The sequence below is a fragment of the Carlito syrichta genome, unplaced genomic scaffold (assembly GCF_000164805.1).
Source record: "Carlito syrichta isolate Samal-C Ts95f unplaced genomic scaffold, Tarsius_syrichta-2.0.1 Scaffold304542, whole genome shotgun sequence".
Classification (NCBI taxonomy): domain Eukaryota; kingdom Metazoa; phylum Chordata; class Mammalia; order Primates; family Tarsiidae; genus Carlito; species Carlito syrichta.
The window spans coordinates 26,597-52,042 of record NW_007248638.1 but is presented as its reverse complement, the minus strand read 5'-3'; the positions used below and the strand labels follow the sequence as shown (position 1 = coordinate 52,042).

General features: G+C 36.1%; 1 protein-coding gene across 5 annotated transcripts in view; it reads right to left on the bottom strand.

Annotated features, from left to right (window-relative positions):
* Positions 1-25,446, bottom strand: part of TASP1 (taspase 1) — a 261,197-nt gene that overhangs the window by 223,181 nt on the left and 12,570 nt on the right. For 4 of the 5 annotated variants that reach the window (XR_504437.1, XM_008060150.1, XM_008060151.1 and 1 more), the window contains exons 3-4: positions 23,000-23,067; positions 21,262-21,330 (exon numbers count right to left, since the gene is read on the bottom strand). Coding sequence is in view for 3 of the 5 variants with exons in the window: in XM_008060150.1 (XP_008058341.1) it covers positions 21,262-21,330; positions 23,000-23,067 (137 nt within the window). In the remaining 2 variants the exon portion in view is untranslated. Of the gene's footprint in view, positions 1-15,846; positions 16,114-21,261; positions 21,331-22,999; positions 23,068-25,446 lie in introns of all 5 variants that reach the window. The other variant, XM_021713422.1, reaches the window with a different exon arrangement.

The following is a 25,446-nucleotide window of genomic DNA, read 5'->3' as shown; positions in this document are numbered from 1 at the left end:
AAAATTTTAAATACCAATTATAATAGTATCAAAAACAAAAGGTTGAGTATCTATTCACAATGTAAAAATTCTCAGTAATCTAGGAATTAAAATACTTAAAGATAAACATAACAAAATATGTGCAAGATCTGTATACTGGAAACAACAAAACAATCCTGAGAGAAATTTCTTTAAGACTCAAAAAATTGAGAGAAATACTATGTTCATGAATAGGAAGGTCAACAAATACAACACAATTCCAGTCAAAATTCCAGCAAGCATTCTTGTAAAGATTGGCAAGTTGGTTTTAAAATGTTTTATGTAAGAACACTTATGCAAAGGAACTAGAATAACAAAAAAACTCTAGAAAAAAAGAACTTTAAGGACTCATATTGTCTGATCCGAAGATTTCAAAAGACTGTGGTACTGACATAAATTTAGACATATAGATGAATGAAATTAAATAGAATCCAGAAATAGACCTACACATGTATGATAAACTTTTGACAAAGGAGATAAGGCAATTAAATGAAGAAAGGATAATAGTTTCACAAGTGATGCTAGACAAATATGCAGAGACATTTACTATTTATGAAAATTAATTTTTAAATTTTTTTCCCATGAACATCATAGAGAAAATTATTTTTTGAAATGGACCATAGACCTCTATGTAGAAGCTAAAACTATAAACATTATAAAAGAAAACACAAGATAAATTCTTACATCTTGGGTTACGCAAGAATTTCTTCCATAAAACATGAAATCATAAATTATACAAGAAAAAATGATAAATTAAATTTCATCAAAATTAAACTTTTTCTCTTCAAAAGCAACTATAAGAAAAAGCAAGCCTATACTACATGGGAAGAATAAAAACATATTTCCTTGCTGTGCCAGCTGAGAAGCCCTATAAGCAATGACACTCCAGTGGCAATGGGCACATCTAGTACCCAGGTTTTCGTTTCTAATATCATTCTTCAATAAAAGAAACCAGTGCTGAAGAAATGGCTGATTCTAGAACTGGGGCAGGAAGCATACAAGATTAAATTGGAGCATCTTATACTGCTAGAAAGTAAGAAAGTGCCAACAAAAAAAAAACTCATAATGATGGGTATATATCAAATAGGGAAATAAGGGCCAATTGAAAGCTTCCAATGACCAAAGCTGAAACAATTTAAGTAACAAAATTAAGTAGTACTGCATTATAACTAAAAGAATAAAATACAAATATCCATGAGTCTACAGTGATATAAATTATTGAATAAGCAAATAAGTGAGGCTGAGCATGGTAGCCCATGGCTCTAAACCCAGCACTTTGAGAGGCTGAAGCGGGAGGATCACTTGAGCCCAAGAATTTGAGACCAGCTTGGGCAACACAGCAAGATCTCATCTCTACAAAAAAATAAAAATAAAAAATTAGCCAGGCGTGGTAGCACACACTTGTAGTCCCAGCTACTCAGGAAGCTGAGGCAAAAGAATTTCAAATAATTTTAGTTATTCTGCTTTCAAGATGGTGAAGCATAACTCCCTATTCCTCAAACCTGAGCTGTACATACTATTCTGACTTCCTTCTGAAGAATACAGTATGCATAGGGAAGAAGTAGTAGTAACTTTACAGCAGAGAAACCTAGCAAATACTATGTCAGGCACATGACAGAAGTCACTTCAACAGTAATAAATCATGGTCATAGTACGTACCCGTGATGCTGTAGATGAGAATGGCACTTTATCTCTATGGTCTTCCACCCAAAAACCCATAACCAGTCATTGTCTTACTAGATTCTGGTGTTGCCATGTGCTCTTTGAGCTATGGCTATTGCCATGCTTCCTAGCTTTGGACCCCTCCCCTGCCTTGGGGAGGTAAATCTCTTTATTTCTCTCTAATGTTGCCATTGCTTCCTAGCTTCGGCCCCCTCTCCTACCTTGGGAAAGTGAAGTTCCTCTTTCTCTCTTTCTAATTTACTTTCTAAATAAATTATATTTTCTTTTCTTTTTTTTTTTTGAGTTGGAGTCTCACTCTGTCGCCCAGACTGGAGTGCAGTGGTCGCTCCCGGCCACCGCAGCCTCAACCTGCTGGGCTCCGGCGATCCTTCCGCCTCGGCCTTCCGAGTAGCTGGAATTACGGGCGCGCGCTACCATGCCCGGCTAATTTTTTGATTTATTGTAGAGTTGAGGTCTCGCCTGCCCAGGTGGGTCTCGAACCCGCGGGCTCAGGCAATCCACTCACCTCAGCGTCCCAAAGGCACAGGATTACAGGCTGAGCCACCAAGCCCGGCTTAAACTATATTTTCTAATCTAAAAAAACAAAAACAAAAAAACCCATAATCCCACTTTAATCATAAGAAAAATACTGGACAATTCGCAATCGAGGAACATTCTACAAAATACCTGACCAGTACTCCTCAAGACAGATCATAACAAACCAGAAAACTCTGAGAAACTATCATGATCAAGAGAAGCCTAAAAAGTCATGACAATGTAATGTGATGTCCAGGATGGGAACCTGGAAAAGAAAAAAGACATCAGATAAAAACTAAGGAAATCTGAATGAAGTATGGACTTAATAATGTATCAATATAGGTTCATTAATTGTGACAAAAGTGCCAACTAATTAAAATGCTAATAGGGGAAATTGGGTTTTGGGTATATGGTAATTCTCTGCACTATCTTCACAACTGTATTATAAATCTAAAACTGTTCTAAAATATATTTATTTTAAAAAATCAAGTTGCAGCCTGGAAGAAAAATTTTACACAACATGTATCTGTTAAAGGATTCATATCTAAACATATTATTAAAGAATTCATACAACTCAGTAAGGCAAACAATTCAACTTTTTAACAGGAAAACAGTTCTATACAGAGATTGCAAATAACACATGAAAAAATGCATGACATCATTATGTTATTCTCCTATTGATCAAACTTCCCTAAACGCTTATTCTTGTTTTGAGTTGGAGTCTCACTCTGTCACCCAGACTGGAGTGCACTGGCACACTCACAGCTACCTCAGTGTCGACCTGCTGGGCTCCGATGATCCTTTTGCCTCAGCCTTCCAAGTAGCCAGAGCTACAGACGCGCACTACCATGCCTGGCTAATTTTTTTTTTTTAATTGCAGAGACAGGGTCTCACCATGTTGCCCAGGCTAGTCTCAAACCCATGGGCTCAAGCAATCCTCTCTTCTCGGCCTCCCAAAGTGCTGGGATTACAGGCTTGAGCCACTGTGCCTGGCCTGAACTCTTTTTCAACTAGGCTTCATTTTTGCATTGTCCAATTTTAGTAAGAACCTTGCTAAGTCTGTTTGACAAGAAGCCCTCCCCCCCACCCCTAGCTTAATATTAGATCACCCTCAATATCTAATCAGGTTCCCATTCTCCACCACCCCTAGGTGAAGTCTGATCATCCCGGTCTGCCCCCAGCAAGAACCCTGTAAGGTTTGTTTAGCTAAAATCCCTCCTTACACCTAATGTTTCCTCTTATTAGTTTTCCATCCACTAACCCCACCAGTTCCTTGGCTATAAATTCCCCATGCTGTATTCAGATTTAAGCCCAATCTCTTTCTCACTACAAAAATCCCATAACAATGGTCCCTATACCTATCGCAATAGTTCCTCCCCTGAACAAAGTCTACCTTAGCATCTTTTCACAAATATCATGAATAATTTTTCATTAACCTTAGTCATTAAGAAAATACAGTTTCTGTGGAAAACAGTGTGGTGATTCCTAAACGATCTAAAAATCAGTCTCCCATATGACCCTGCAATCCCCTTACTGGGAACATGCCCAGAGGAACTCAAATCACTCTACGGAAAAGATACCTGCACACACATGTTTATTGCAGCATTATTCACAATAGCAAAAACATGGAACCAGCCATGCTGCCCATCGGAAGAGGACTGCATAAGAAAAAAATGTGGTACATATGCAAGTTGGAATATTACACTGCCATAAAGAAGGACAAAATTATGAACTTGGCAGCAACTTGAATGGACTTAAAGGCTACATCTACCACAGGAACAAAGAACCGAGTATCACATCTACCACAGGAGTATACATCTACCACAGGAACAAAGAACCGAGTATCACAGGTTCTCACTCAAAAGCAGACCTTGAACAACTATCATAATACTATAAGAGAGGGATTGGCAGTAGTGTGATACTGCCAGGGGAAGGTGGGAGCGGGATTGGCAGTAGTGGGAAACTGCCAGTGGCGGGGGACATACCTCATCAACGAGGGTACCTGCATAACGAGCAATTGTATACCTAACCCTGAATTGTACCCCACATATTTAAAGTAAAAAATTTTTAAAAAAGAAAAATGCAAATCAAAACCACCAGATACCACTATATATTAATGCAACCACTAAAATAGCTAAAATGTAAAAAACTTATAAAACCGAGTATTGGCGAAAACATGGAACAACTACAACCCTCATACATTGCTAGTGAGAATGCAAATGGCAAACAGTTTAGCAGTTTTCTTCAAGGTTAAGCACACAGTTACCATACACCCCACAATTCTATTCCTAAGTATTTATCCATGAGAAATAAAAGCCTGTGTCCACATCAGTTAAGTTTACATAGAGACATATATACTCATATTCCTAACATACCCAACAACATGGATAAATCTCAAAAGCATTATGCTAAGAAGCCAATCATAAAGGAGCACAAAATATGTAATTCCATTTATAACAAAATCTAGAAAAGGCCAAACTATAATGATAAAAAGCAGATAATGGTTGCCAGTGACCACTGAGGAGAGAGAATTCATTATTGTAGATAGGTATGAGAGAATTCGGGGGGTAAGGGGAGTGCAACAGAAATATTACCTAGCATGATTGTTGGTGGTTACACAACTGTATACATTTGTCAAAATTGTACACTTAAAATTGATTAGTTTTGTTGTATGTAAAAAAGAGTTCAGTGAAGTCGACAAAAAAGTAGTGTACCTATTACTTAACAAAAGCTAGTCAACCTTTATACTACTTTTTTCCCACTCTGTGCCCAGACTGGGGTACAGTGTAGCACAATCATGGCTCACTGCAGCCTTGACTCCCTGGGTTCAGGCAATTCTTTCATCTCACCCTCTCAAGTAGCTGGGACTACAGGGGTACGCCACCACACCCTGATATTTTTTTATTTCGTAGAGACAAGATCTCACTATGTTCCCCAGGTTGGTCTCAAATTCCTGGGCTCAAGCAATCCTCTTGCCTCAACCCCTCAAAGTGCTGGGATTATAGGCGTGAGCTATCATGCCCACCACTTAAGCTTTTTAAATTGTCATGTTTATCTTCTGATGTGACCCGTCTTATATAATTGTAATTATGCCCAAAAGTAGCCAGTGATCCTTTTAAAATCTGTCAGATCTATTACTCCTCTGTTCAAAAACCTACAGCGGTTTCCCATCACACTTAGGATGAAAGTCATAGTTCTAATTTCCAAAGTTTACAAGGCCTTGCGTGATCTGACCCATCCCTCCCAATTCCAACTTACTCCCCCACCACCGTTCTTCTCCCTTACTGCACACCAACCACATAACAATTCCCTACACACACCAAGAACGTCCCACCTCAGGGACTTTGCATCTGTCATTCACTCATTCCTTCAAAATGCTGAACTTAGTGAGAGATTCTAAGGGAAGCAGGCCAATAAACAAAGACTGTGTGTGTGTACAGATGCAAACATATGTATGTATAAATGATGTCCCATGGTGATAAGTGTTGTACAGAAAAATGAAGAGGATTAAGAAGGGACAGTGGTATAATCTTCCCTCTGACCAAAAGCTTTCCTTCCCAACACTCACATGGCTTTCTCCCTCATTCCATTATTGTCTCTGCCCAAAAGACATCTTGATCAGAGAGCCCTCTCCTTACTAACTCATCTGGAATAGCATTTTCCCAGCCATTGTCAACCATTCTCTTCTCTGTTTCATGTTTCTTTATGGCACTTTCTACCACCTGATATGATATATAATTTTTGTTTGTCTACCTCTCCCCATAGAATGTAAGCCCATGAGTACAAGAATTTGTCTTTTACATGTTGCATTCCTATGTCTAAAGCAATGCTTGGCGCGTGGTAGGTGGTTAATAAATATCTGCAGAATGAAGGAGTAGCAGTCCATCACAACTAGATATAAACAGAGTAATTAGTCATTGTGAGCTATAACCCTTAAGCAAGCTATTTATTAATGCTTACAGGTTACTCCTATAGAGAACTGCTAAGAAAATGTAATGGAGTGCTAGTATCCAATCTTCTCATGATGAAAACAAGAGAAATGAAATTAACTCAGGTAATAAGATTTTCAGTTTCTAAAATATGCAATTCTAAAAGCAAAATACATTTGGAGTCTACTTACAACTTTTAAAGGAGTCAAGATTTTAAAAACTAAGACTCCTTTGACTGACCTGACAAAAGAGAGGGGAGGAAGGCCAAGAGGCAAGTCAGGAGCTACTCTCCCACCCAACATGGAAACCCTTTCCTATTAATGAAATCTTGGAATATCAAGCCAGGGCAAAGATCTGCAACATATTACTCTTTCACCATAAACCACAACCTGTATTACCCATTTAATGTCCTTTGCTGAAAGCATAAAATAAGAACTGTTTGCAAGGCTACAGGGCACACTGTAGTTCAGGGGATCTATTATGAGACCTCTATTAACAGCTCTTACAGATGCAAACAATTTAGGTCTCAAATGTTGTACAAAAACTAAAGCGGCACATTATAAAATTATTTTTATATAAGATGATTTATGTTTGTTCAATTTCCAATCTTCTTTTAAGGAGAAATCAGGCATTAACAAGAAATTACTAATATGTTAGGATTCATGCCATCATTCAAGTGCAAATTCAACAAATGAAGTGTAGAATATAATTAATAATATATAGAATATAATTTCTTATTCAAAATTAAGTATGCTATCAAAATTATTTTTATTACTTCCTTCATTGATAAGCAGGTAGTTTTATTCATCTAAAGCTATGAGAAAGGGGAAAAAAAAAACCAAAAAACCAGCCTTTGAAACAAAATTTCTTGAATTCATAAAAACAAGAATGTGTACTCCATACCTTCATCTTTTTCAAATTAACACTAGTAAAACCTGTACAATATGCCTAGTTTACCTATCACTACTCTAAAAATTACTAATTTTATGGTATCTCATTGTAAATTCCCATTATTTATAGAATGAATGGAAGCCAATGAAACTATTACTAACTGAAAAAAATCATTTGGGGATTTTTTTATTTGTTTAGCAGCCAATTAAGCTACAATTTTCAAGAACCGGGCAGTTGGAAAATATCCAATTTAGATTCTTCTGTGGTGATACAGGTTAAGATTCATTCATTCAACAAATATTTATTGAACACCTATGTGCCAAGCAAATCTTTTCTGTAAAGTGTAAGATACATTACAAAGTTCAGACTTTATGGGCCACACAGACAATGCTATTACTACACAGTTCTGCCATTGCAGTATAAAAGCAATCAGAGAAAATGCACAAATGAATAAGTATGGGCTAAGCATGGTGAATCACACCTGTAATGCCAGCACTTGGGGAGGCAGAAGCGAGATGACTGCCTGAACCTAGGGGTTCAAGACAAACCTGGGTAAATTGGCAAGACCCTGTCTTTACAATTAAAAAAAAGAAAGAAAAGGTAGGCCTGGTGGCAAGCTCCAGTAGTTCCAACTACTTGGAATGCTGAGGCAGGAGGTTCACCTGAGCGTAGCAGGTCGAGGCTGCAATGGCTGGGAATGTGCCACCTGTACTCCAGTCTGGGTAACAGAGTGAGACTTCAACTCAAAAAAAAAAAAAAGTATGGCTGTGTTCCATTAAAACTTTATTTATTGACGTTGAAATCTGAATTTCATGTAACTGGTTAGGGTCATGAAATATTCTTCTTTTGACTTTTCTTCTACCATTTAAAAAAAGAACCATTCTTAGTTTGAGGGTCATTCAAAACCAGGCAGCAGGACAAATTTGGCTTTCAGGTCACAATTAGCAAATCCCTAATCTAAACTATGGGGATACAGTAGTGAATAAAACTAGAAAAACATCCTTGACCACATGGAGTCTCAAATCTAGCTAAAGGAGACAAACAATAAAAAATTAAATACATTATATGGCATATCAGCAGTGAATATGACAGTGAAAAGATAAAACAGAACAAGAAGACAGGAGTACGGGGGATTGTCAGAGGGCTTTTATAGAGGGAGACAAGAAGACCACAGTAGTAGTTACAATTTATTTTTCCCTTTAAGTATTTGTTTTTACATAATTTCAGACTTACAGAAAAATACAATAATAGTCTAATGTCCAAAATACATAGAGAACACCAGCTTTCAACAATCAAAAAAATAAACCAATTAAAAAATGGGCAGAGGACTTTAAGAGACTCAAATAGACATTTCTCCTAAGAAGATATACAAATAGCCAACAGACACATGAAAATATGTTCAATATTATTGTCATTAGAAAAATGAAAATCAAACCACAATGAGGTACCACTTCACACCCACCGGATGGTTTGATGACAAAAATAGAAAATAAGTGCTGGCAAGGATGTAGAAGAATTATAACCCTTGTATGTTGCTGCTGGAAACATAAAATGGTTCATGCAGTTGCCATGGAAAACAGTTTCGTAGTTCCACAAAAAGTTAAACATAGAATTACCACATAACCCAGCAATTCCACTTCTAGGTATATACCCCCAAAAATTGAAAAGAGGTAAACATGTAATTATACAAGAATGTTCACAGCAACACTATTCATAACAGCTAAAAGGTAGAAACTACTCAAATGTCCATCAATAGATAAGTGGATAAATAAATTTTATATATACATGAATGAGGTTGAATACCCCTCCCAAAAAGAAATGTAGTGATTCACGCTACACTACGGATGAACCTAAAAAACATGTCAAGTAAAAAAAGCCCAATACAAAAGGCCACATAAAAGGTATGATCCACTTATATGGAATATCCAAAACAGGTAAATCCATAGATAGAAAGCAGATTGGTGGTCACCTAGTAGAAAAAAGGGAGGAATAGAGAGCATTTGCTTGGTGGGTACGGGGTTTCCTTTGGGAAGATAAAAATATTTAGAACAAGATATAGGTGGTGGTTACACAACACTGTGAACATTTTAACGCCACTGATTAATTTGCTTTAATTTGGTTAATGTTGTTTTATAAATTTCACCTCAATTAAACAAAAAAAAGACAGACACAAGAGAATACATAATGTACAATTTCATTTATGTGAAGTTCTAGAGCAGACAAGACTAATATGGAGATAGAAAAGAATAAGTGTTACCCTGCCATGATTGAAAGGGGGCACAAAAGGCCTTTCAGAGAGTAGGAAATGTTCCATTTTCTCATCTGGGTGCTGGTGACACAGGGCCACGCTTACTATGAAAAAATTCTTAACACTGTCCCCTTAAAACAAAATTTACTTTAAAATAAAATAATTTTCTATATGTATACTCTACTCACTTAAAAGTTTTGAAACTTTTAAATACAAAGGCAAATATAAAATTTTTAAAATAAAAAAAACCAGAACGTTTAAAAAGCTGTTGCCATTGTGAATTAAAGAGTCCCAAAGGATCTCTTGGCATTATTTCTTATGACTGCATGTATCTACAATTAACTCAAAATAAAGTTTTTTTTAAAATAAAAAATAAAAATACCCAGACTACCAGTCCCAAAGATTCTGATTCAGAACATGTGTGCTGAATTTAGAGAATCTTCATTTATTAAATAAGCTAGCTCAGATACCTCTGATCCAGCTGGACCATGGTCATTACTTTGAGAAACTCCAATTTAAATGAACCCCATTAAGCTTAACTTCACTTTCTCTGCCAACAGCATCTTCAGAGAGCTTGTAAAGGCATCCATCCATCAACAAGAGCAGAGAGGCGATAGGGAGTAAAAAAGCTACAAGCAAGCCATGAGAGGCTGCAAAAGCTAATCAATCCAGGGGTCAGGATTCAACCTTAGAGAAAAATTAGATGAACTGGAAAAAAAAAATCAATAAAATGGGAGCGAGTCACTGGTAAATGGACATAGAAAGCTTTCTGGGCAATCGTCACAGATGCAGTCATAAATATGTGCACACCAGTGATTTTTCTTAGCATGTTTTCCATTAAGAAGTAATGGAATCAAGATAAGATAAATGATGTTGGAAGCTAAATATCCTTTACGAAGTTAGCATGACAATGTTTGAAAATCAGTACAGTATGCTACGATTTATGGCACATTCTTCACTACAAACACTAAAAACAGTATTTTAATCCTGGGACTAGAAGTAAATAAAGAAACAATTTGGTTCAAGCTTATTTGGGTCACAGAGTATTTTGATCTTCATAAGCCTCAGCTCAAAACTCTGGAGTGATATACTTTGGTAATAGTTCAAACTGTTTCAATAAGACATTTTTGACAAATCTTTAGAGTTTGATTTGAAGTTCATTTCCAAAATAATAAGTTAATACTTAAGTCCAATTCCTACTTTCAAAAAATTTTATCAAAGCTCATGCCAGTTTTACTCCTAGTTTGGTAGAAATTCCTGTTGCAACAATTTGCAATCTTTAGAGCACTAAACTGTCAATTAAAGCATTCATTTCCTTGGCTCTTGCAACAAAAGTTGGCATTACTGTCCAAGACTGAATACCAGCTGTATTTTAAAATGAAATGCAGTGCTAGTGACACAAAGGCTCCTACATCAAAAGAGGCAGCTGCCACTCAGCCCTGGAAGACTGCAACCCTGAGAGAATGCATGCTCCATGTAGCCAGATCTCATTTTTTCCAAGAGAAGCTAGAAATCCAGATTTTTAAATTAGTCTTCTCATTTTTAAATGTTGACAACAAATTCCAATTTTTAAAACTAGTCTATGGGCCAATCAACACACATCTGTGAAAAGTCTCTTTTGCAATTTCTGACTTACCTGACTTTAAAAAGATTAAGAAGTTCTCAAGTTTCTCCAGAAGCAAAACCTGAGCTTTGGTAAATCTTTAGTTTTCCATATAATACAGATTTCAGGCAGAGTAGCGTTTTGACACAAACGTTAGTCTTAACAGCACATTTCATTATCATACTTACCTAAATATTTAAAACACTGATATTTTTTATCTATTGCTACTTAAAGAAAAAACATGATTCTAAATACAGAAAGAAGCCATTTAACCTGCATTGTAGTCTCACTTCCATGTGTCAACTCACCTTTACCAAGAAGAACCAGGTTAATGGTCAGAAATGCCACATATCTTCTGATTATAACAAACAGAATTTGTAATACTTATTTTCTTCTCCAAAATGAGTCAGATGAGCTTTCTACCCAGAATCCACAGGAAGCAAGTCAATGAAATATTGTGGTATTTTTATCAAATAACATTAGTACAGACAACTTCATCTACAACTTTTCACAGTAGTAAACCGCCTTTATCAAGATGACAGAAGAAAACATATCTTTTTTGGAACTAGTAGTTGTAGCAAAACACACATATACACACACAACATACATAGATGTATATGGGAGGCAGGACATCAATGTTCAAATAACATGCAAAAAAATGGCAAAAAGATAATCAGGTAAAATGATTATAGGATAATGTGTATCTATAAATTGGAATAACCACCCACACACAGGCAAAAGTTGGCTCATGTTCTCAGTGTGAAATTCAGTGATTTCAAAACCAAGGCAGCAGGCACATGAAATAAAATAAGTATTAAATTTTGAAGAAATCATAGCATTCAGATGAACAAGATTTACAGGAAGAAAAATTATTTGGTAAACCCAGAAACAGTGATAAGGTAACCAACTCAGTATCTGCTCAAGTACACTGATATGAGTATCAGTTAGTGGACCCAAGACTTGCCCACCCATTTTCTCTCCCAGCTTGTTCATTTACCATTTCTCTGCACTCTTTTTAGGATATATGGGATGGGCCTAAAGGGTGTAAATCTATCAATTATAATACCCTTTGTACAGTTCTGGGGAGGAAATGCTCAATGAAAAGAAGGTGAAACTATGGCAAAACTTCTTTTTATTATTAAATGTTATTTAACTGTGTTAACCTTGTTTTCTATAACTAAATAATTGGAATATAGACAGTAACAGAGACCCGTAACATGGAGGTAAAAGGATTATAAATTCCTCCAAAGTTTTGGTACAAGATTGATCTAAAAAGCAGAGTTTTCACAACTGGAGCTAATTGGAGGTCAAGGTATGTTAACATAGGATTACAGAAAGCAAGGTCAGAAAGAAGCTACACATATCATCCAATTTAATATTCAGTTTGCAGTTAGTTGCTAACTATACCTTAAAATATTTCCAGGGAAGTTTTATACATGTGATATGAATATACTGTGTTCAAAAATACAGAAAACATGCAGTTCCCATATAGCAGAGGACGATTTGCCATCATAAACATTCTTAAGTTAATGCTTATATATGAAAACGAGTAGATATTTGCAAATTCATTTTCAGGTGACTGAAAATAAAAAACAGAAAACCTATTTTCATCCATGTGTTGAAAAAATATGAGATTATTTCTGTGGTGGTGTTGTTCTTAGAGTTATTCTCCATCATAGTCACATAAGAGCATTTTTACCCAAATACTGGTCAATTATAAACGTTAGGACATGTTTTACTGATATATAGACTATTAATTATGTTTGGGTTTTTAGCCAGCTAAAATTACATTTATAAAGAGTAGAGCCAGGCTCGGTGGCTCAGCCTGTAATCCCCGTGCCTTTGGGAGGCTGAGGTGAATGGATTGCCTGAGCCTGCGGGTTCGAGACCCACCTGGGCAGCGAGACCTCATCTCTACAATAAATCAAAAAATCAGCCAGGCGTGGTAGCGCATGCCTGTAATTCCGGCTACTCGGAAGGCTGAGGAGGAAGAATCGCCGGAGCCCAGCAGGTTAGGCTGCGGTGGCCGGGAGCGGCCACTGCGCTCCAGTCTGGGCGACCGAGTGAGACTCCAACTCAAAAAAAAAAAAAAAAAAAGAGGAGAAAGTTCAAGAATCAATGGATTTTAACCAATAAGTTTCAGCAGGGTTAGCCAGAAAACATTTTTATTAGGCCCAAATGAAGTATCTTTCATTCATTAACACAGAACCACAGGGCAAACTTGGAAATTAGGGGCTCAATTATCTAAAAAGGGCTCCTAAGGAAACAAAAATCTTTCCACTTTCGTTCTGTAACTGCTCCTTAACGACAAAGTATTCTTTCTCTTTTGGCATCCTCTTTCTCTCTACCTCAGGACATATTTACAGATGCATTGGCTGCTTTACAGACATGCTAAAAGTTCTTGCTGTGGTTGATCAAAGTTGGAATGTCTGAGAAAATTACTCAACTTAGACAGCCTGGAATTATATCTAGCCAAATAGTTACAGTGCTCTACTTTTAACATGTGTTAAAGTAATATTTTAGCTACCCTGGATGTAAGTTGAGAGAACATTTGCTTGCATCACACTCTCTGAACACTTGAGTTAAATATAGTATGTTGAATCCCAAGTTTTAGTATCTGTGACAGTTCATTTTTTAACTATTCAATTACACAAAGACAACATATTTTTTTTTAAAAAAGCCCTCAAACAACAAGATATATACTAGGAACTAAGCCTAACATGCCCAAGCTTTTCTGTAAATATCACAAAAAAATGAACAAATGTCGGGATTTGTTCACTAAAGCATTTATTGATCTGGCATAAAACATCTGTCAAAAAATGGAATATTTTTCTATAATTTATTATGCAAAATATTTTAACAAAAAAGCACTGCACATCTGTATTCATCTCCTTTCTATTATTAAATTGCCTGATTTACAAATAAACATATAACATAATTAAGCAGAAAAATGACATCACAACACTTTATTTTCATGTTTTTTTAATTGAAAGTCATGGATTTGCAGTACAAAGAGTTACTTGTCAAATATAACACAGCTCTCTAAAATAAAATATTGGCTTCAACGAACTTGAACATCTGAAATAGTTTTAAACTTTGTTTTAGTTGGATTCTTTATGATGTCCAGGAAGAGGTTAGCACACACAGTACCTGAAATTGTCCTTTCCACATGAGCTACAATAGAAAAGACAAATGTAGCTGTTTCTCCAGAATTGTCAAATTTGGCAGCCACTTATACTTCCCTTCAACCTAAATAATTATACTTTTTAACCATGTTGACAATAATATGAAAATATCACTCCAAAAGAACCTAACAGACCATGAAATTATAATAACTTAAACAATCCTTCTATCAAATGACATGGTCAAAATTGGGGAGAAAGGATACTACACTTTTTTTTTTTTAGTAAAAAAGACTTCCAACCCACTAGAAAATGTTGTTAACATCTGCACATACTCTAGGAAAGGGAAACATAAATAGGCTTCCCACTTGAATGTGTTACAGTGTTGATGCCCTGTGTTACGGTATAAGCATGTCAGGAAATGTGTACACCATGCCAAAGGCTGGACTCTAAGTGAGAATGACTGCCAGTAAAAACTGCCTGGAAATGGGAATAGTCAAAGAACTTTTATCAACTGGGATGTTTAGGATTCAATTTTAAGCTGTTTTCTATAGTGAGATGCAATCCTTCATTATTCTAACACTTAGATATAGTCTGCTACACACGGAAGGAAGGAAAGAAGGAAGGAAGGAAGGAAGGAAGGAAGGAAGGAAGGAAGGAAGGAAGGGAGGAAGGGAGGAAGGGAGGAAGGGAGGAAGGGAGGAAGGGAGGAAGGGGAAGGGGGAGGGAGGGAAACTAGACTGACAGGCAGTCACAAATAATGAAAAAAAAATTTAAACTAAGTTTTGCTCTACTTTGAAGGAAGATTTAGAAACTTGAGATGGGATTCTTAAAAATCATGTAATTTAAGTTTCTTCTTCATTCTTTTCAAGAATTTGAATAAAGGCCTAGATTTGAGAGGTGCAAAAAAAAAAAAAAAAAACTTACATTCAAGAGATAGTCTTTTAAATTAAATATCATTATATCAACCTGTGATTTTATTGAACACAGAAAAATCATCTTGCCTAGCTCCATCATTACCAAGAGCAACAACAAGCAAAAAAAAAAAGATATTAGAACATAAAACAGATGCAGATCCAAACACAAAACATACACACACACAGAATGAATTTTTTTTTTAAATTATAAATCTCAGGACCAATGAATCTAATTAAATCCCTTTTGTGAATCTCCCTACTAATATGGGAGTAGAATACATTTTACACTCCAAAGTCCAAAAGCCTAAATTGCCTCCACATAGTCAAAACACAGGATTACCACCAATTCTACCATACTACCATTTGTAATTTTAAGTAGCTCAAAACTGAATTACAAAATGTATTATTAAGAGCAACAACTCCCAGAGAAAAATAAAGGCTCACACATAAATGATCCTCAGGAAATGCTAAGTCTGATCTTGGGCCATATCTCCTAACAGATTTAGCCAAGATGAATACATCTGATGAAGTCCACACAGCTCATTAAGAAATGGACAGAGAAGGCTGAAATAATTCTTTATGTTACCATAAGTACAAAGTCAAACACAGCAAACTCTGCAAGTGTTTGGACTGTTCAAAAGTTAATACAGGGTTTTGATGCAGTGTAAAATTAATAGAATGTAGTAATTGATTCAATTTTCTTTCTTATTATTAAAGAAAAAAGTAGAAAAAAAATCACTGCCTTTCCATTAAAAAGGTACTTTGTGCTAAAGAACATGCTTCATTTCTAGGATCTTAGAAAAGAACAGATGTACCTAACGTGTAAACACAAACAGTAAGTTACAAGTTGCCCCTCAGTACCAAAGGCAAGAATCAGCATCAGTACTCAAAAAAGTGTTTTAAAAAGAGTGTAACTTACTTTTACTGTCCCAGGCTAACTGGGCTCTGTCTGGTGCTTCTTTGTCTGCACATGGCCACCCACAGCCTGTCTTCTAATTAAATCAATGCTCTAGCAGCAGAACAAGCAAACAAGTTGCCTCCCATCTGCATACAGCTCTTCAGGGCACATTTCCCTTGTTCAGAAGATGGAAATTCTTGGGAGAGGTGATTTTCTCTGCCTCTTCACAAGAAGAACATGGATACTTGGCTGGACGCAACTCCATGAAGTGTAACTGTGTGTATACACCTCAAAAAATAAAACAAAAAAATGCAGAGAAACATAAAGACTCCATAAACAGCTAGAATACACAGAAATACTGAAGCACCACTGGATATACTGCTAAACAGGCAAAACAGGGTCTCTGAAATAATTAATGATATCAGGTTTTAAAAAAAGGAAAAAAGCATCTAAGATCAAAACTCAAATTTCATGCAATGAAAATACTGTAAGTTCTACAAATGAAAAAAGGTAAATCTTCTACATCACATATACAAAAACACACTCCCCATAACAGAGGATAAAAGATATTATCAATGGAATACAAAAATGAGACTTTTAAGAAGGGCAGGTCTAAAATTAGACTCACCAGCCAAATTATAGTTAATGAGCACTTAGCCATATATGTGAGCTAAATGCATCAAGCTGTTTTTCCAATGTGGTCAGCTCTATAGGAGATGGGTGAGGAGGAGGGAGCAAGGGCTCACTCTGCTGATAAAAATATTATTTCTGCAAAACAAAAGTGTGCAGGAGAATGGAGATGTTCATTTATTTAAATAATGTTTCACCTCTCAAATGAACAGAAAGGAACTTAAGGCATGTGTCCCCTCCTTTTTTTTTTTTTTACAATAAAAACCAAATGACTGAAGTAGGATAGAGAGGAGGGTGTAATTAAGCATATGCTCACAGAGAAATCCCACAAGCAAACCTGCTATAAGTTTGGTGAAGAAAGGGGGACTATACCATCTCTTCCCAAAGTCCCCTTCTGTCCTAAGTATGCCCATAAGCCAGCAGTAATGCACACCATCTCCAAGACCATTGGGCATTTCAAGGACTGACAAGTCTTAGGTATTTTCTCTGTTCCCCTGAGATACAGAGACAATTTCACAGGAACTACAAAGCCCAGGGAAGGGAATATGAACTAATCCTTCAGATACACAGAGGCCTGGACTTTGGGTCTACCTACAATAGACTATTAAGCAGTGATGAACAATCTGGAGATTTCTGCTTCTAAAAAGTCCAGAGCTGTTTCTGAGTATAAGAAGAGGTAGAGATACAGACAAATGTAAATGTTATTATATATAATAATATAAATATATAATAATGCAAATGTCTACTTTCTTTCTGTTATATCCCCAAATATCCACCATCGGGATAAGAGTTACTTCTTAAAAGACTTCCCTAGAGTTTATAAGCAAGCATTATTTGGATTATACAGAGATCCAAAGACAATGAACTGTTTTTAACAGAATGATATAAAAACTTGGCCCAATACAATCTGCTCTATAAATGCTAAAGAATTTGGACAATAAATCAGTTTCAACCATGAATAAGTATCTCCCCTGACCATAGGAAGCCTTAAAGGATGCATTAAGTGAACAAAAGAACCGCAAGGTTCATTTTTAGTAACATAAGTTCAACAAAATTTTTAACAAAGGAGACTGTAATTTGCTTTTCACTATATAAAATTTAAAAGCTATTCCTATCACTATTCTTAATACACAGTATTCCATCTACCAAAGTAACCAGTTTTCAAATTAAATTAACCAAAATTTTTAAAAGGTTACAAGATCTTCAAAATTTCAGCTAGATTCATTAGCTTCCTCACACAAGACTACAAATAACCTCCCAAAAGTATGTCATTCATATTTCGCCTATTATTCCTCACTAGGCTTTTTAAAACCAGGTGTTAGCACTTTTTAAAGAAAAATATCAATGTGCAAAAGGAGCTTCAATAAGTCTTTTAGGAACAGTTCATTTTCAATAAGAACCTATGAAACACTTTCTACTTTAGGACCAATCCAAAGAAAAGGATGGCATCAGGACTCATCCAGATCTATAGCCAATTTCCTCAAAGAAATTCACATCAGAAGCTTTACTATGTGAAATGTGCCAAATTATGGTCTGAAATTTTAAGTCCATTATCATTACCTGTACCAAAACTATTTCAAAAGCAGCCAAGAAAGCAACTATCTTCCAAATGTAAAGTCCCAGATATGAAGATCAAATTGTTTCACATTAATCTTATCTGCTGTGGGTAAAACCAGAGTTGTAATATCCAATGAATAGAAATTCCTTTCTCATCCACTATAAAGATAATCTTTAAAAAACTGTATAATACAGTGGGGCCAAATTAATTTTAAAATAAATCATTAAAATATGATCTATAAACTGACCTTTCCATTTCTTTCCCCACATTTTGAAGATAAACAAAATTCACTTTGTAGTCATATCTTTTTCATTTCCATACTGTAGAACACCTCTCACACAGGAGCAGTCACCTTCCCTCCCAAAACCCTAAAGGGAGAAGCCGGTCAGTTTAATAGGTAGGAACTTTTTGTACCCAACTCCCCCCCTTGTATTTAAATAAAGAAAAGTCCCCTTCTCGTGTCCAGAAGTGATAGGCTTAGGATGACACCCCCTTTCTGTACTGATGGACATGAAAAATGAAATCATACAAGATTAGTGGTTTCTAAGAAAAGCTCAAAAATGACGTCTAGGTGGCCTAGAAAAGTTCCTTCAGGGTGTGTGTGATATAGTTCATCTTGTCTCTTCCTCCTCCATTTTATCGAGTTAGATCAATGTACTTTTCACTGTTTGGGAAAGTACAAATTATCACCTTTTAAAAATACAAAGCCAAATATCCTTTCCAGTCAATAAGATCACTAAACCATTGTGTTATTTCAATCCAGAATTAGTATTCGAGGAATTCACACCAATTTTAATATCTGCCTAAATAATCATATAACAGGTAAGTTTTAAAATGTAGTTTTTTTAAATCAAAAAGTATATTCCAAAGTCAAAAGGGAAATGTATGATGACTGCTCATATCTATTCAATAATTAGGACAAGACCTAACTGAATAGACTGACCAAAACTAAAGATAAATGTTCATCTTTGAATTAAACATAATACAGTATAAATCAGGCTCTCTGGAATTTTTCAGTATATTGAAAGGACTCAATATAGTTACTTATATCTAAGTAGAGAAAATATTAGAATCCAATTTTCTTATATCTTTCCACTGATCCAAAATATTACAATACTTCTTCAACTGAACTCTTCGCTTGAAAACCTATCCAATTTTAAGGTGATGAATCACAACTATGCAAGGTAACAGAAACTGCAGGGGGCAGTATAAGCATGACTTCCAACATAATAGATAAGATTCAGGAAAATTCTTCCAGTTAGTTAGCCTTACTAGCTTTTAAACTATCAACATAGCTGGGCTCAGTGGCTCAGCCTGTAATCCCACACTTTGGGAGGCTGAGGTGAGTGGACTGCCTGAGCCCACGGGTTTGAGACCCACCTGGGCAGCGAGACCCCATCTCTACAATAAATCAAAAAAATCAGCCGGGCGTGGTAGCGCATGCCTGTAATTCTAGCTACTTGGAAGGCTGAGGCGGAAGGATCACTCCCGGCCACTGCACTCCAGTCTGGGCAACAGAGTGAGACTCCAACTCAAAAAATAAATAAATAAAATAAAAGTCAGATTCATCACTGGGGAAAAATGAAATGCAATTTTCAACATAAGCAAGACTTTTAAAAAATATAGTTATTCTAAGATGAGAATAAAAACTTAATTTTATTCAATTTTATATTCATAGTAGTCATTATAGTATATTCCCCAGCTACTCATTTCCCCAGAGCACACTGACTACATGCACCAGTAATCTCAAGACATTACCTTCTGCACAAAGGAGAAGAATGTTTAAAAAACAATTGAATTAAATTAGACAAAGCCCTCTTTGTATGTTTTGAGTAAAGGTAAGATTTGGTGGTAAGTACATCAATCTTTCTTGTGTCGTTTTTCTCCTTTTATTTACAACATATTATTAACCTTCCTTTGATGCTGTAAAACTTATCATTAATTGTTAACATATATATTCGCCTCATTTTCAAAGGCTGATAACAGTAATAATTGCTAACAGTTACTATGTGCTTACTATGTTCCACACACTGTTCTAAGAGATTGTCACATATTAATTCAGGTAATCGTCACAATTCAATGAAGTAGGAATTATTATTCTTTTATTATAAATGGGGAAACTGAGTCAAGGACAGGCTGTGACATACCAAAGGACACATGGCTACCGACTAGTAGAGCTAGTACAAAATATATAAGTCACAATAGGTGGGCATCAAACACCCCCATGTCAGATGCCTCAGGGATCAAACTACCATAGAACTGGCACCCACCATATATGTTCACCATCCTTGACTACATTAGGATCAAGCTAAAGGCATTACCAAGAGAGATTAAAATCTACAAAGCATGATCAAAGGCTCAGCATCACAATTCAGCAAGAAAATATACAGAAAACATGGCCTGGGCAATTTTCACAGGAAAAGGCATGGCAGGATGGGTGTCCTGGTACGAGAGTCTGAACACAAGGGCCACAATCCAATCATCTTGGAAGTGTCAACTTTAACTATCCCCTCCTCCATCAAACTATTTTAGCTTCATGTTTACCTGATTTTCCAAAAAGTCTTTTCAATCAGAAAAATATTTGTTCACAATAATCCTCTCAACTGACTAACACAGATCTATCTTCTCTAAGTTTGAGCATGAAGTCAGTCTTCTGAAGACCTCAATATCCCCTATACAAACTCATCAAGGTTCCAGATTAAGAGAACTGAAAGAACCTAACTCTGAAATACAAAAAATTATAACAAACTTGAGAGGCTCTCTACTTGCTTCCTCAATATCCACAGCATATTAGAGACAGACCTAACTATCACACTGGAACAAACCATACTTCATAGTACTTGGCTTCAGGGTATATATCTAACGGTCAGGTTCAAAAGGAAACTTCCTCTTCTACTGTAGACACTTGTAGATAGTTGGAATTTTGCTTTGTTTTTTAAACAACAGAATATAAATCACTTTTGGGGAGTTAATGTTAAGATTTTCCAACTGATACTATTTAGGAAATTTATGTATCCAATCATCATTAACTTTTGTATTCATGAATCTCATAAAAATGAGTAAAGAAAGGAGGTTAACCAACTTTTACATTACTCAGAAAAAGTCTCCAATGAAAACAACCTAACAACATATCAGAGACTTCTTCACTGGTCAAATCATTTGTAGTTGAGTAACTCAGCAGTTTCCTGCCACTTAAGAACAATGACCATAAACTCACAAATACCTTAAACAAAACAAAAAAGAAATACCTCAAGTTCCACCAGTGCTGCAGTCACTGCATCTGTTGCAAGAGCACCAGCTTGTAGTTTTTCAATTGCCTATGAAAACAAAGGGAGAGATTATTCATGTGAAACCACAACTTCTCAATCATACCCAAAAACTTTTCAAAGACTTAAAAGAAGTGTAAGAGACATTTAGTTAATAAAAACTGATCACTACTTTCATTCCATACTCTAAGATATAAACTACTTAAATGGAAAACAAGCATTTAATATCATGTTTGTTTATGATACAGCTCACTTAATATTATTCTAATTGAAAATATGAATAAAATCTAGCCATTAAATGTACAGCACAAGGAACTTAGTAAGCGTCATTCATCATAAGGCAATTAAAATAGCCACAGAAATTATATCAATTTAGTTTGGTTCAAATATCCTGCCAATATATATTTTACAGATAACTGAATTTCAAGCTAAACTAATTTTTTTCTCCTTCCACTGTTAGCATTCTCCACACCCATACCCATACTCAGTCACAGAGCAAGACAGCTTCTTTAGACAGAAACATACATTTTGATAAAAATATTTTTGATACTATAACATACTTTATACCAAGATAAATCATAATATTTTGCAGTGTAAGCTACAGAGAATAAAGGTTTTCTTAAGCACAAATAAAGAGAGGAGAGAGAAGGGAAATTGGTTTCTAAATGAACTATTAAAGCTCCAATTTAGTCTACAAAAAGCAAGCTCAAAAACTAAGAATTGTATTCTTCATTTAACTTTTAAGAGGTTCATTCACTGCATAAAATGAAAAGGCTAATAATACAGTTCAAATGTATTAGACTTATACAACTGTAGTTATATGAGAGTAAAATTTATTTTTTCCAGATAAAGAAAAAATTTCACACTTTGAAAAATTAGAAAAAATATAAAACAGCTTAGAGAACTTAGAGCTTTATTATTACAAATTTCAAAAAAATGAACTCTATAACAAAATATTCTTATTTATTTATTCATAAAATAAGCTTGGATCACTGATAAGGTATAATCTTCTTTTAAATGTTATGTAAATATAAATGAAAAGAGCTAAGAGGAAACCCATATTACTCGACATATAATATCCAATTAACATTCCATTTGCATAAAAAGTAATGAAAGGTTTGCCTACAAGAGTATATAGTCAGGATCAAAATAAAAACAAACAATATTTCTTCTGAGTCCATTCCTGTCCCACATTAAATATTCAACAATTTAGAAATACCTCAAAAAACAATGGGAAAAAAAGCACTACTGAGCATAAGGGCAAAGCTGAACTCAGGAATGACAATGAATTTCCTATGATACAAAATATGTAATGAAAAAGAGAAGGAAAAAGTACAAGATAATCTCTCTAAGAAAAGCACCCATTTTAGTTTTAATTTATTTTTTCTTCCATTTGTGGAAAGACACATTGGCTGCCTTTAAGCTGTTTTCCCTACCCTTCTGTAGAGTTCAACGTCTTTGCAAAGATTAAAAGAGACATGATTATGTGACCACAAGTCCAAAAATACAGGCTTTAACCTGGGAAAGGAGGGGAAAGAGCTGAGCATCATTTGGAGAATTAAAAGCACAAAAAACAAGACTCTACAAAAATGAGAAAAACAATTTTGTGGTCCAAGCAGAACACTGTTCTATAAATGCAACCTTAAAATGTTAAATTTCAAGGTAAAGCTACTTTATGTTCAGAACAGAAATGCTTAGATCATATACATTGTGTTTATACCTTCTGACAAGCTCGTTTGCATACATGTTTATATTCCTTGGCTTTGGATTCAGAATGATAACCTGCACCTGCAATAGAAAAATAAAAACCAATTATTAGTTATTAAAATATCAGAGATATTGTTTATATTATATAAATGGTCCATACAAACTGATGCTATCTTAGTGAAAACAAAACTATTGCTCTAACTGTATGGGAGTTGTATAATTTATTTCTCTAACATAAGCCTTTTTAATAAAATGCCTTATTTCCTTTTTCAAAAGCTCTTTTTCTGCCAAAGGCAGCAGAGTAGCTCATGTCCCTAGAGAGGTTTCGCCATGGCTCTCTCCACTCCTCCTTTCGAGAACCTCTCTCCAAAATCAGGAGTTATTTTGGTCTGGAATAGATAACGAAGAAGGTGTCAGGGACAAGGTCCCTTCAAGTTCCTCTCTGTTGCTCTTTAGCAAACCCTGACCATGTGGGAAATGACTGTCCAAAATACAGAACCTTTTTTTTTTTTTTTTTTGAGTTGGAGTCTCACTCTGTCGCCCAGACTGGAGTGCAGTGGCCGCTCACCGCCACCGCAGCCTCGACCTGCTCCAGTGATCCTTCCGCCTCAGCCTTCCAAGTAGCCGGAATTACAGGTACGCACTACCACGCCTGGCTAATTTTTTTATTTTATTGTAGGGATGAGGTCTCGCCTGCCCAGGCAGGTCTCGAACCCGTGGGCTCAGGCAATCCACTCACCTCAGCCTCCCAAAGGTGCAAGATTACAGGCTGAGCCACCGAGCCCGGCTCAGAATTCTTAAAAATAGTTTCAGAAAGCTAGGTAGCTTCTGTATAACATTTCAAGTAGAAGGGTCTCTATCCACAACTACCACAAATTCCACTACTCCTCTACAAACACTTTACATCCCTCTCCCCTCCTGGAATGTAGCTCAGTGTGTCTCTGAAACCTCAGTGATAGCACATTCCCAACTGTCTATTAGAATTCCTGGTGGATCCTGTGTTTTAATCAAATTACCTAGAAACTTCCTCAAGAGAATGGCTCTGAAAAAAATGTGCGTCCCAGAAAGATTCAGACTTGCTTAGAAACTTGAGAATAAACAAGAAGGAAACAAGACAAGAGCCCTTAAACTCTCTTGATGATTAGTCCTCTAATCCAAGTCCTATCCCCCACCCACTCCCAAAGCTTGACAGGGGTCCAAAGTAAGGAAGGTTAAGAACTACATCTCTGGCCTCACTACTCCTCCTGTGACTCTGCAAACTCTAACACAAACCCAGTCCACTCTTCCTCAAGGTAAAGAAAGAATTGACCCACAAAATTATGGTAACAAGAACATACCCAAACGACTGGAATCCACCCAAATCTTAACCTAGTTTCTCAAGATTTCAGCTTAACCTGGTTTCTCAAGATTCCAGGTCTATGGTGGTAGATCTCAGAAGCCCCAATCTTTCAGCAGTGTTTACCAAAGCATGGGATGCTACTGCCAAATACATGACTTTAGTGTATGAATGAGGGCATTAAATAGCATTAGCATGTAAGTCTTTCTGACAGAATAGGGAAAAAGTCTCTCAGCATGGCCCCCGTATATCTTTAATACTTGGCTAACACTTGCTAATTTCCCTGTGTTTTTTGGTCTCCCCCTCACCCCCAATCGGAGTCTCACTCTGTCGCCCAGGCTGGAGTGCAGTGGCATGCTTACAGCCCCCTCAACCTTGACCTGCTAGACTCAGGCAGTTCTTCTGCCTTAGCCTTCCAAGTAGGTGGAACCACAGGTGTGCACCACCATACCTGGCTAACGCTTGATTTATTGTAGAGATGAGGTCTTACCAAGTTGCCCAGGCTGGTCTAGAACCCTTGAGCTCAGGCAATTCTCTGGCCTCAGCCTCCCACAGCACTGGGATTACAGGCATAAACCACCGCACCTGGCTAATTTCCCTGTTTAACAATGGCAAGACAGGTTCAGGATCCAGGCCCCTGACACACAATAGGCTCTAGTTAAAATTTAATTATACTGCTTTGTTTGTATAATTGTTTAAAGTTATTTTTTTCTTTATGCCAGTGATACTGATACTGCATTTCATGTAAGTAAATATAAGCTTCATCTTTCAAATGTGGAAGATAAAAAAGTGTTTGTTTTAACATTATATAAAACAGCATAGGCAGTATACAGAACTGGGAAAAATCAAGAATCTACTATTCAAATGACTACAGTTTGGGCAAGTCCACTCTAGTGCTTAAAAAAAAAAAAAACCGCTCTACACTGAATGAGGGTTTGAATTTTTGTCCTTTATGCATGCAAGCTATATACTTCTACACACTCACTCTGTCTGACCTTCTAATAATTTAGAAGTGAGAGCACTCTTAATCCACACAATTTCCTACCATAACTCAGATCTCCTACTCTTACAGCTGGCTCAACAACCAACTTTGCTTGAGAGTGTGAAATTAAACAATTCCTAGC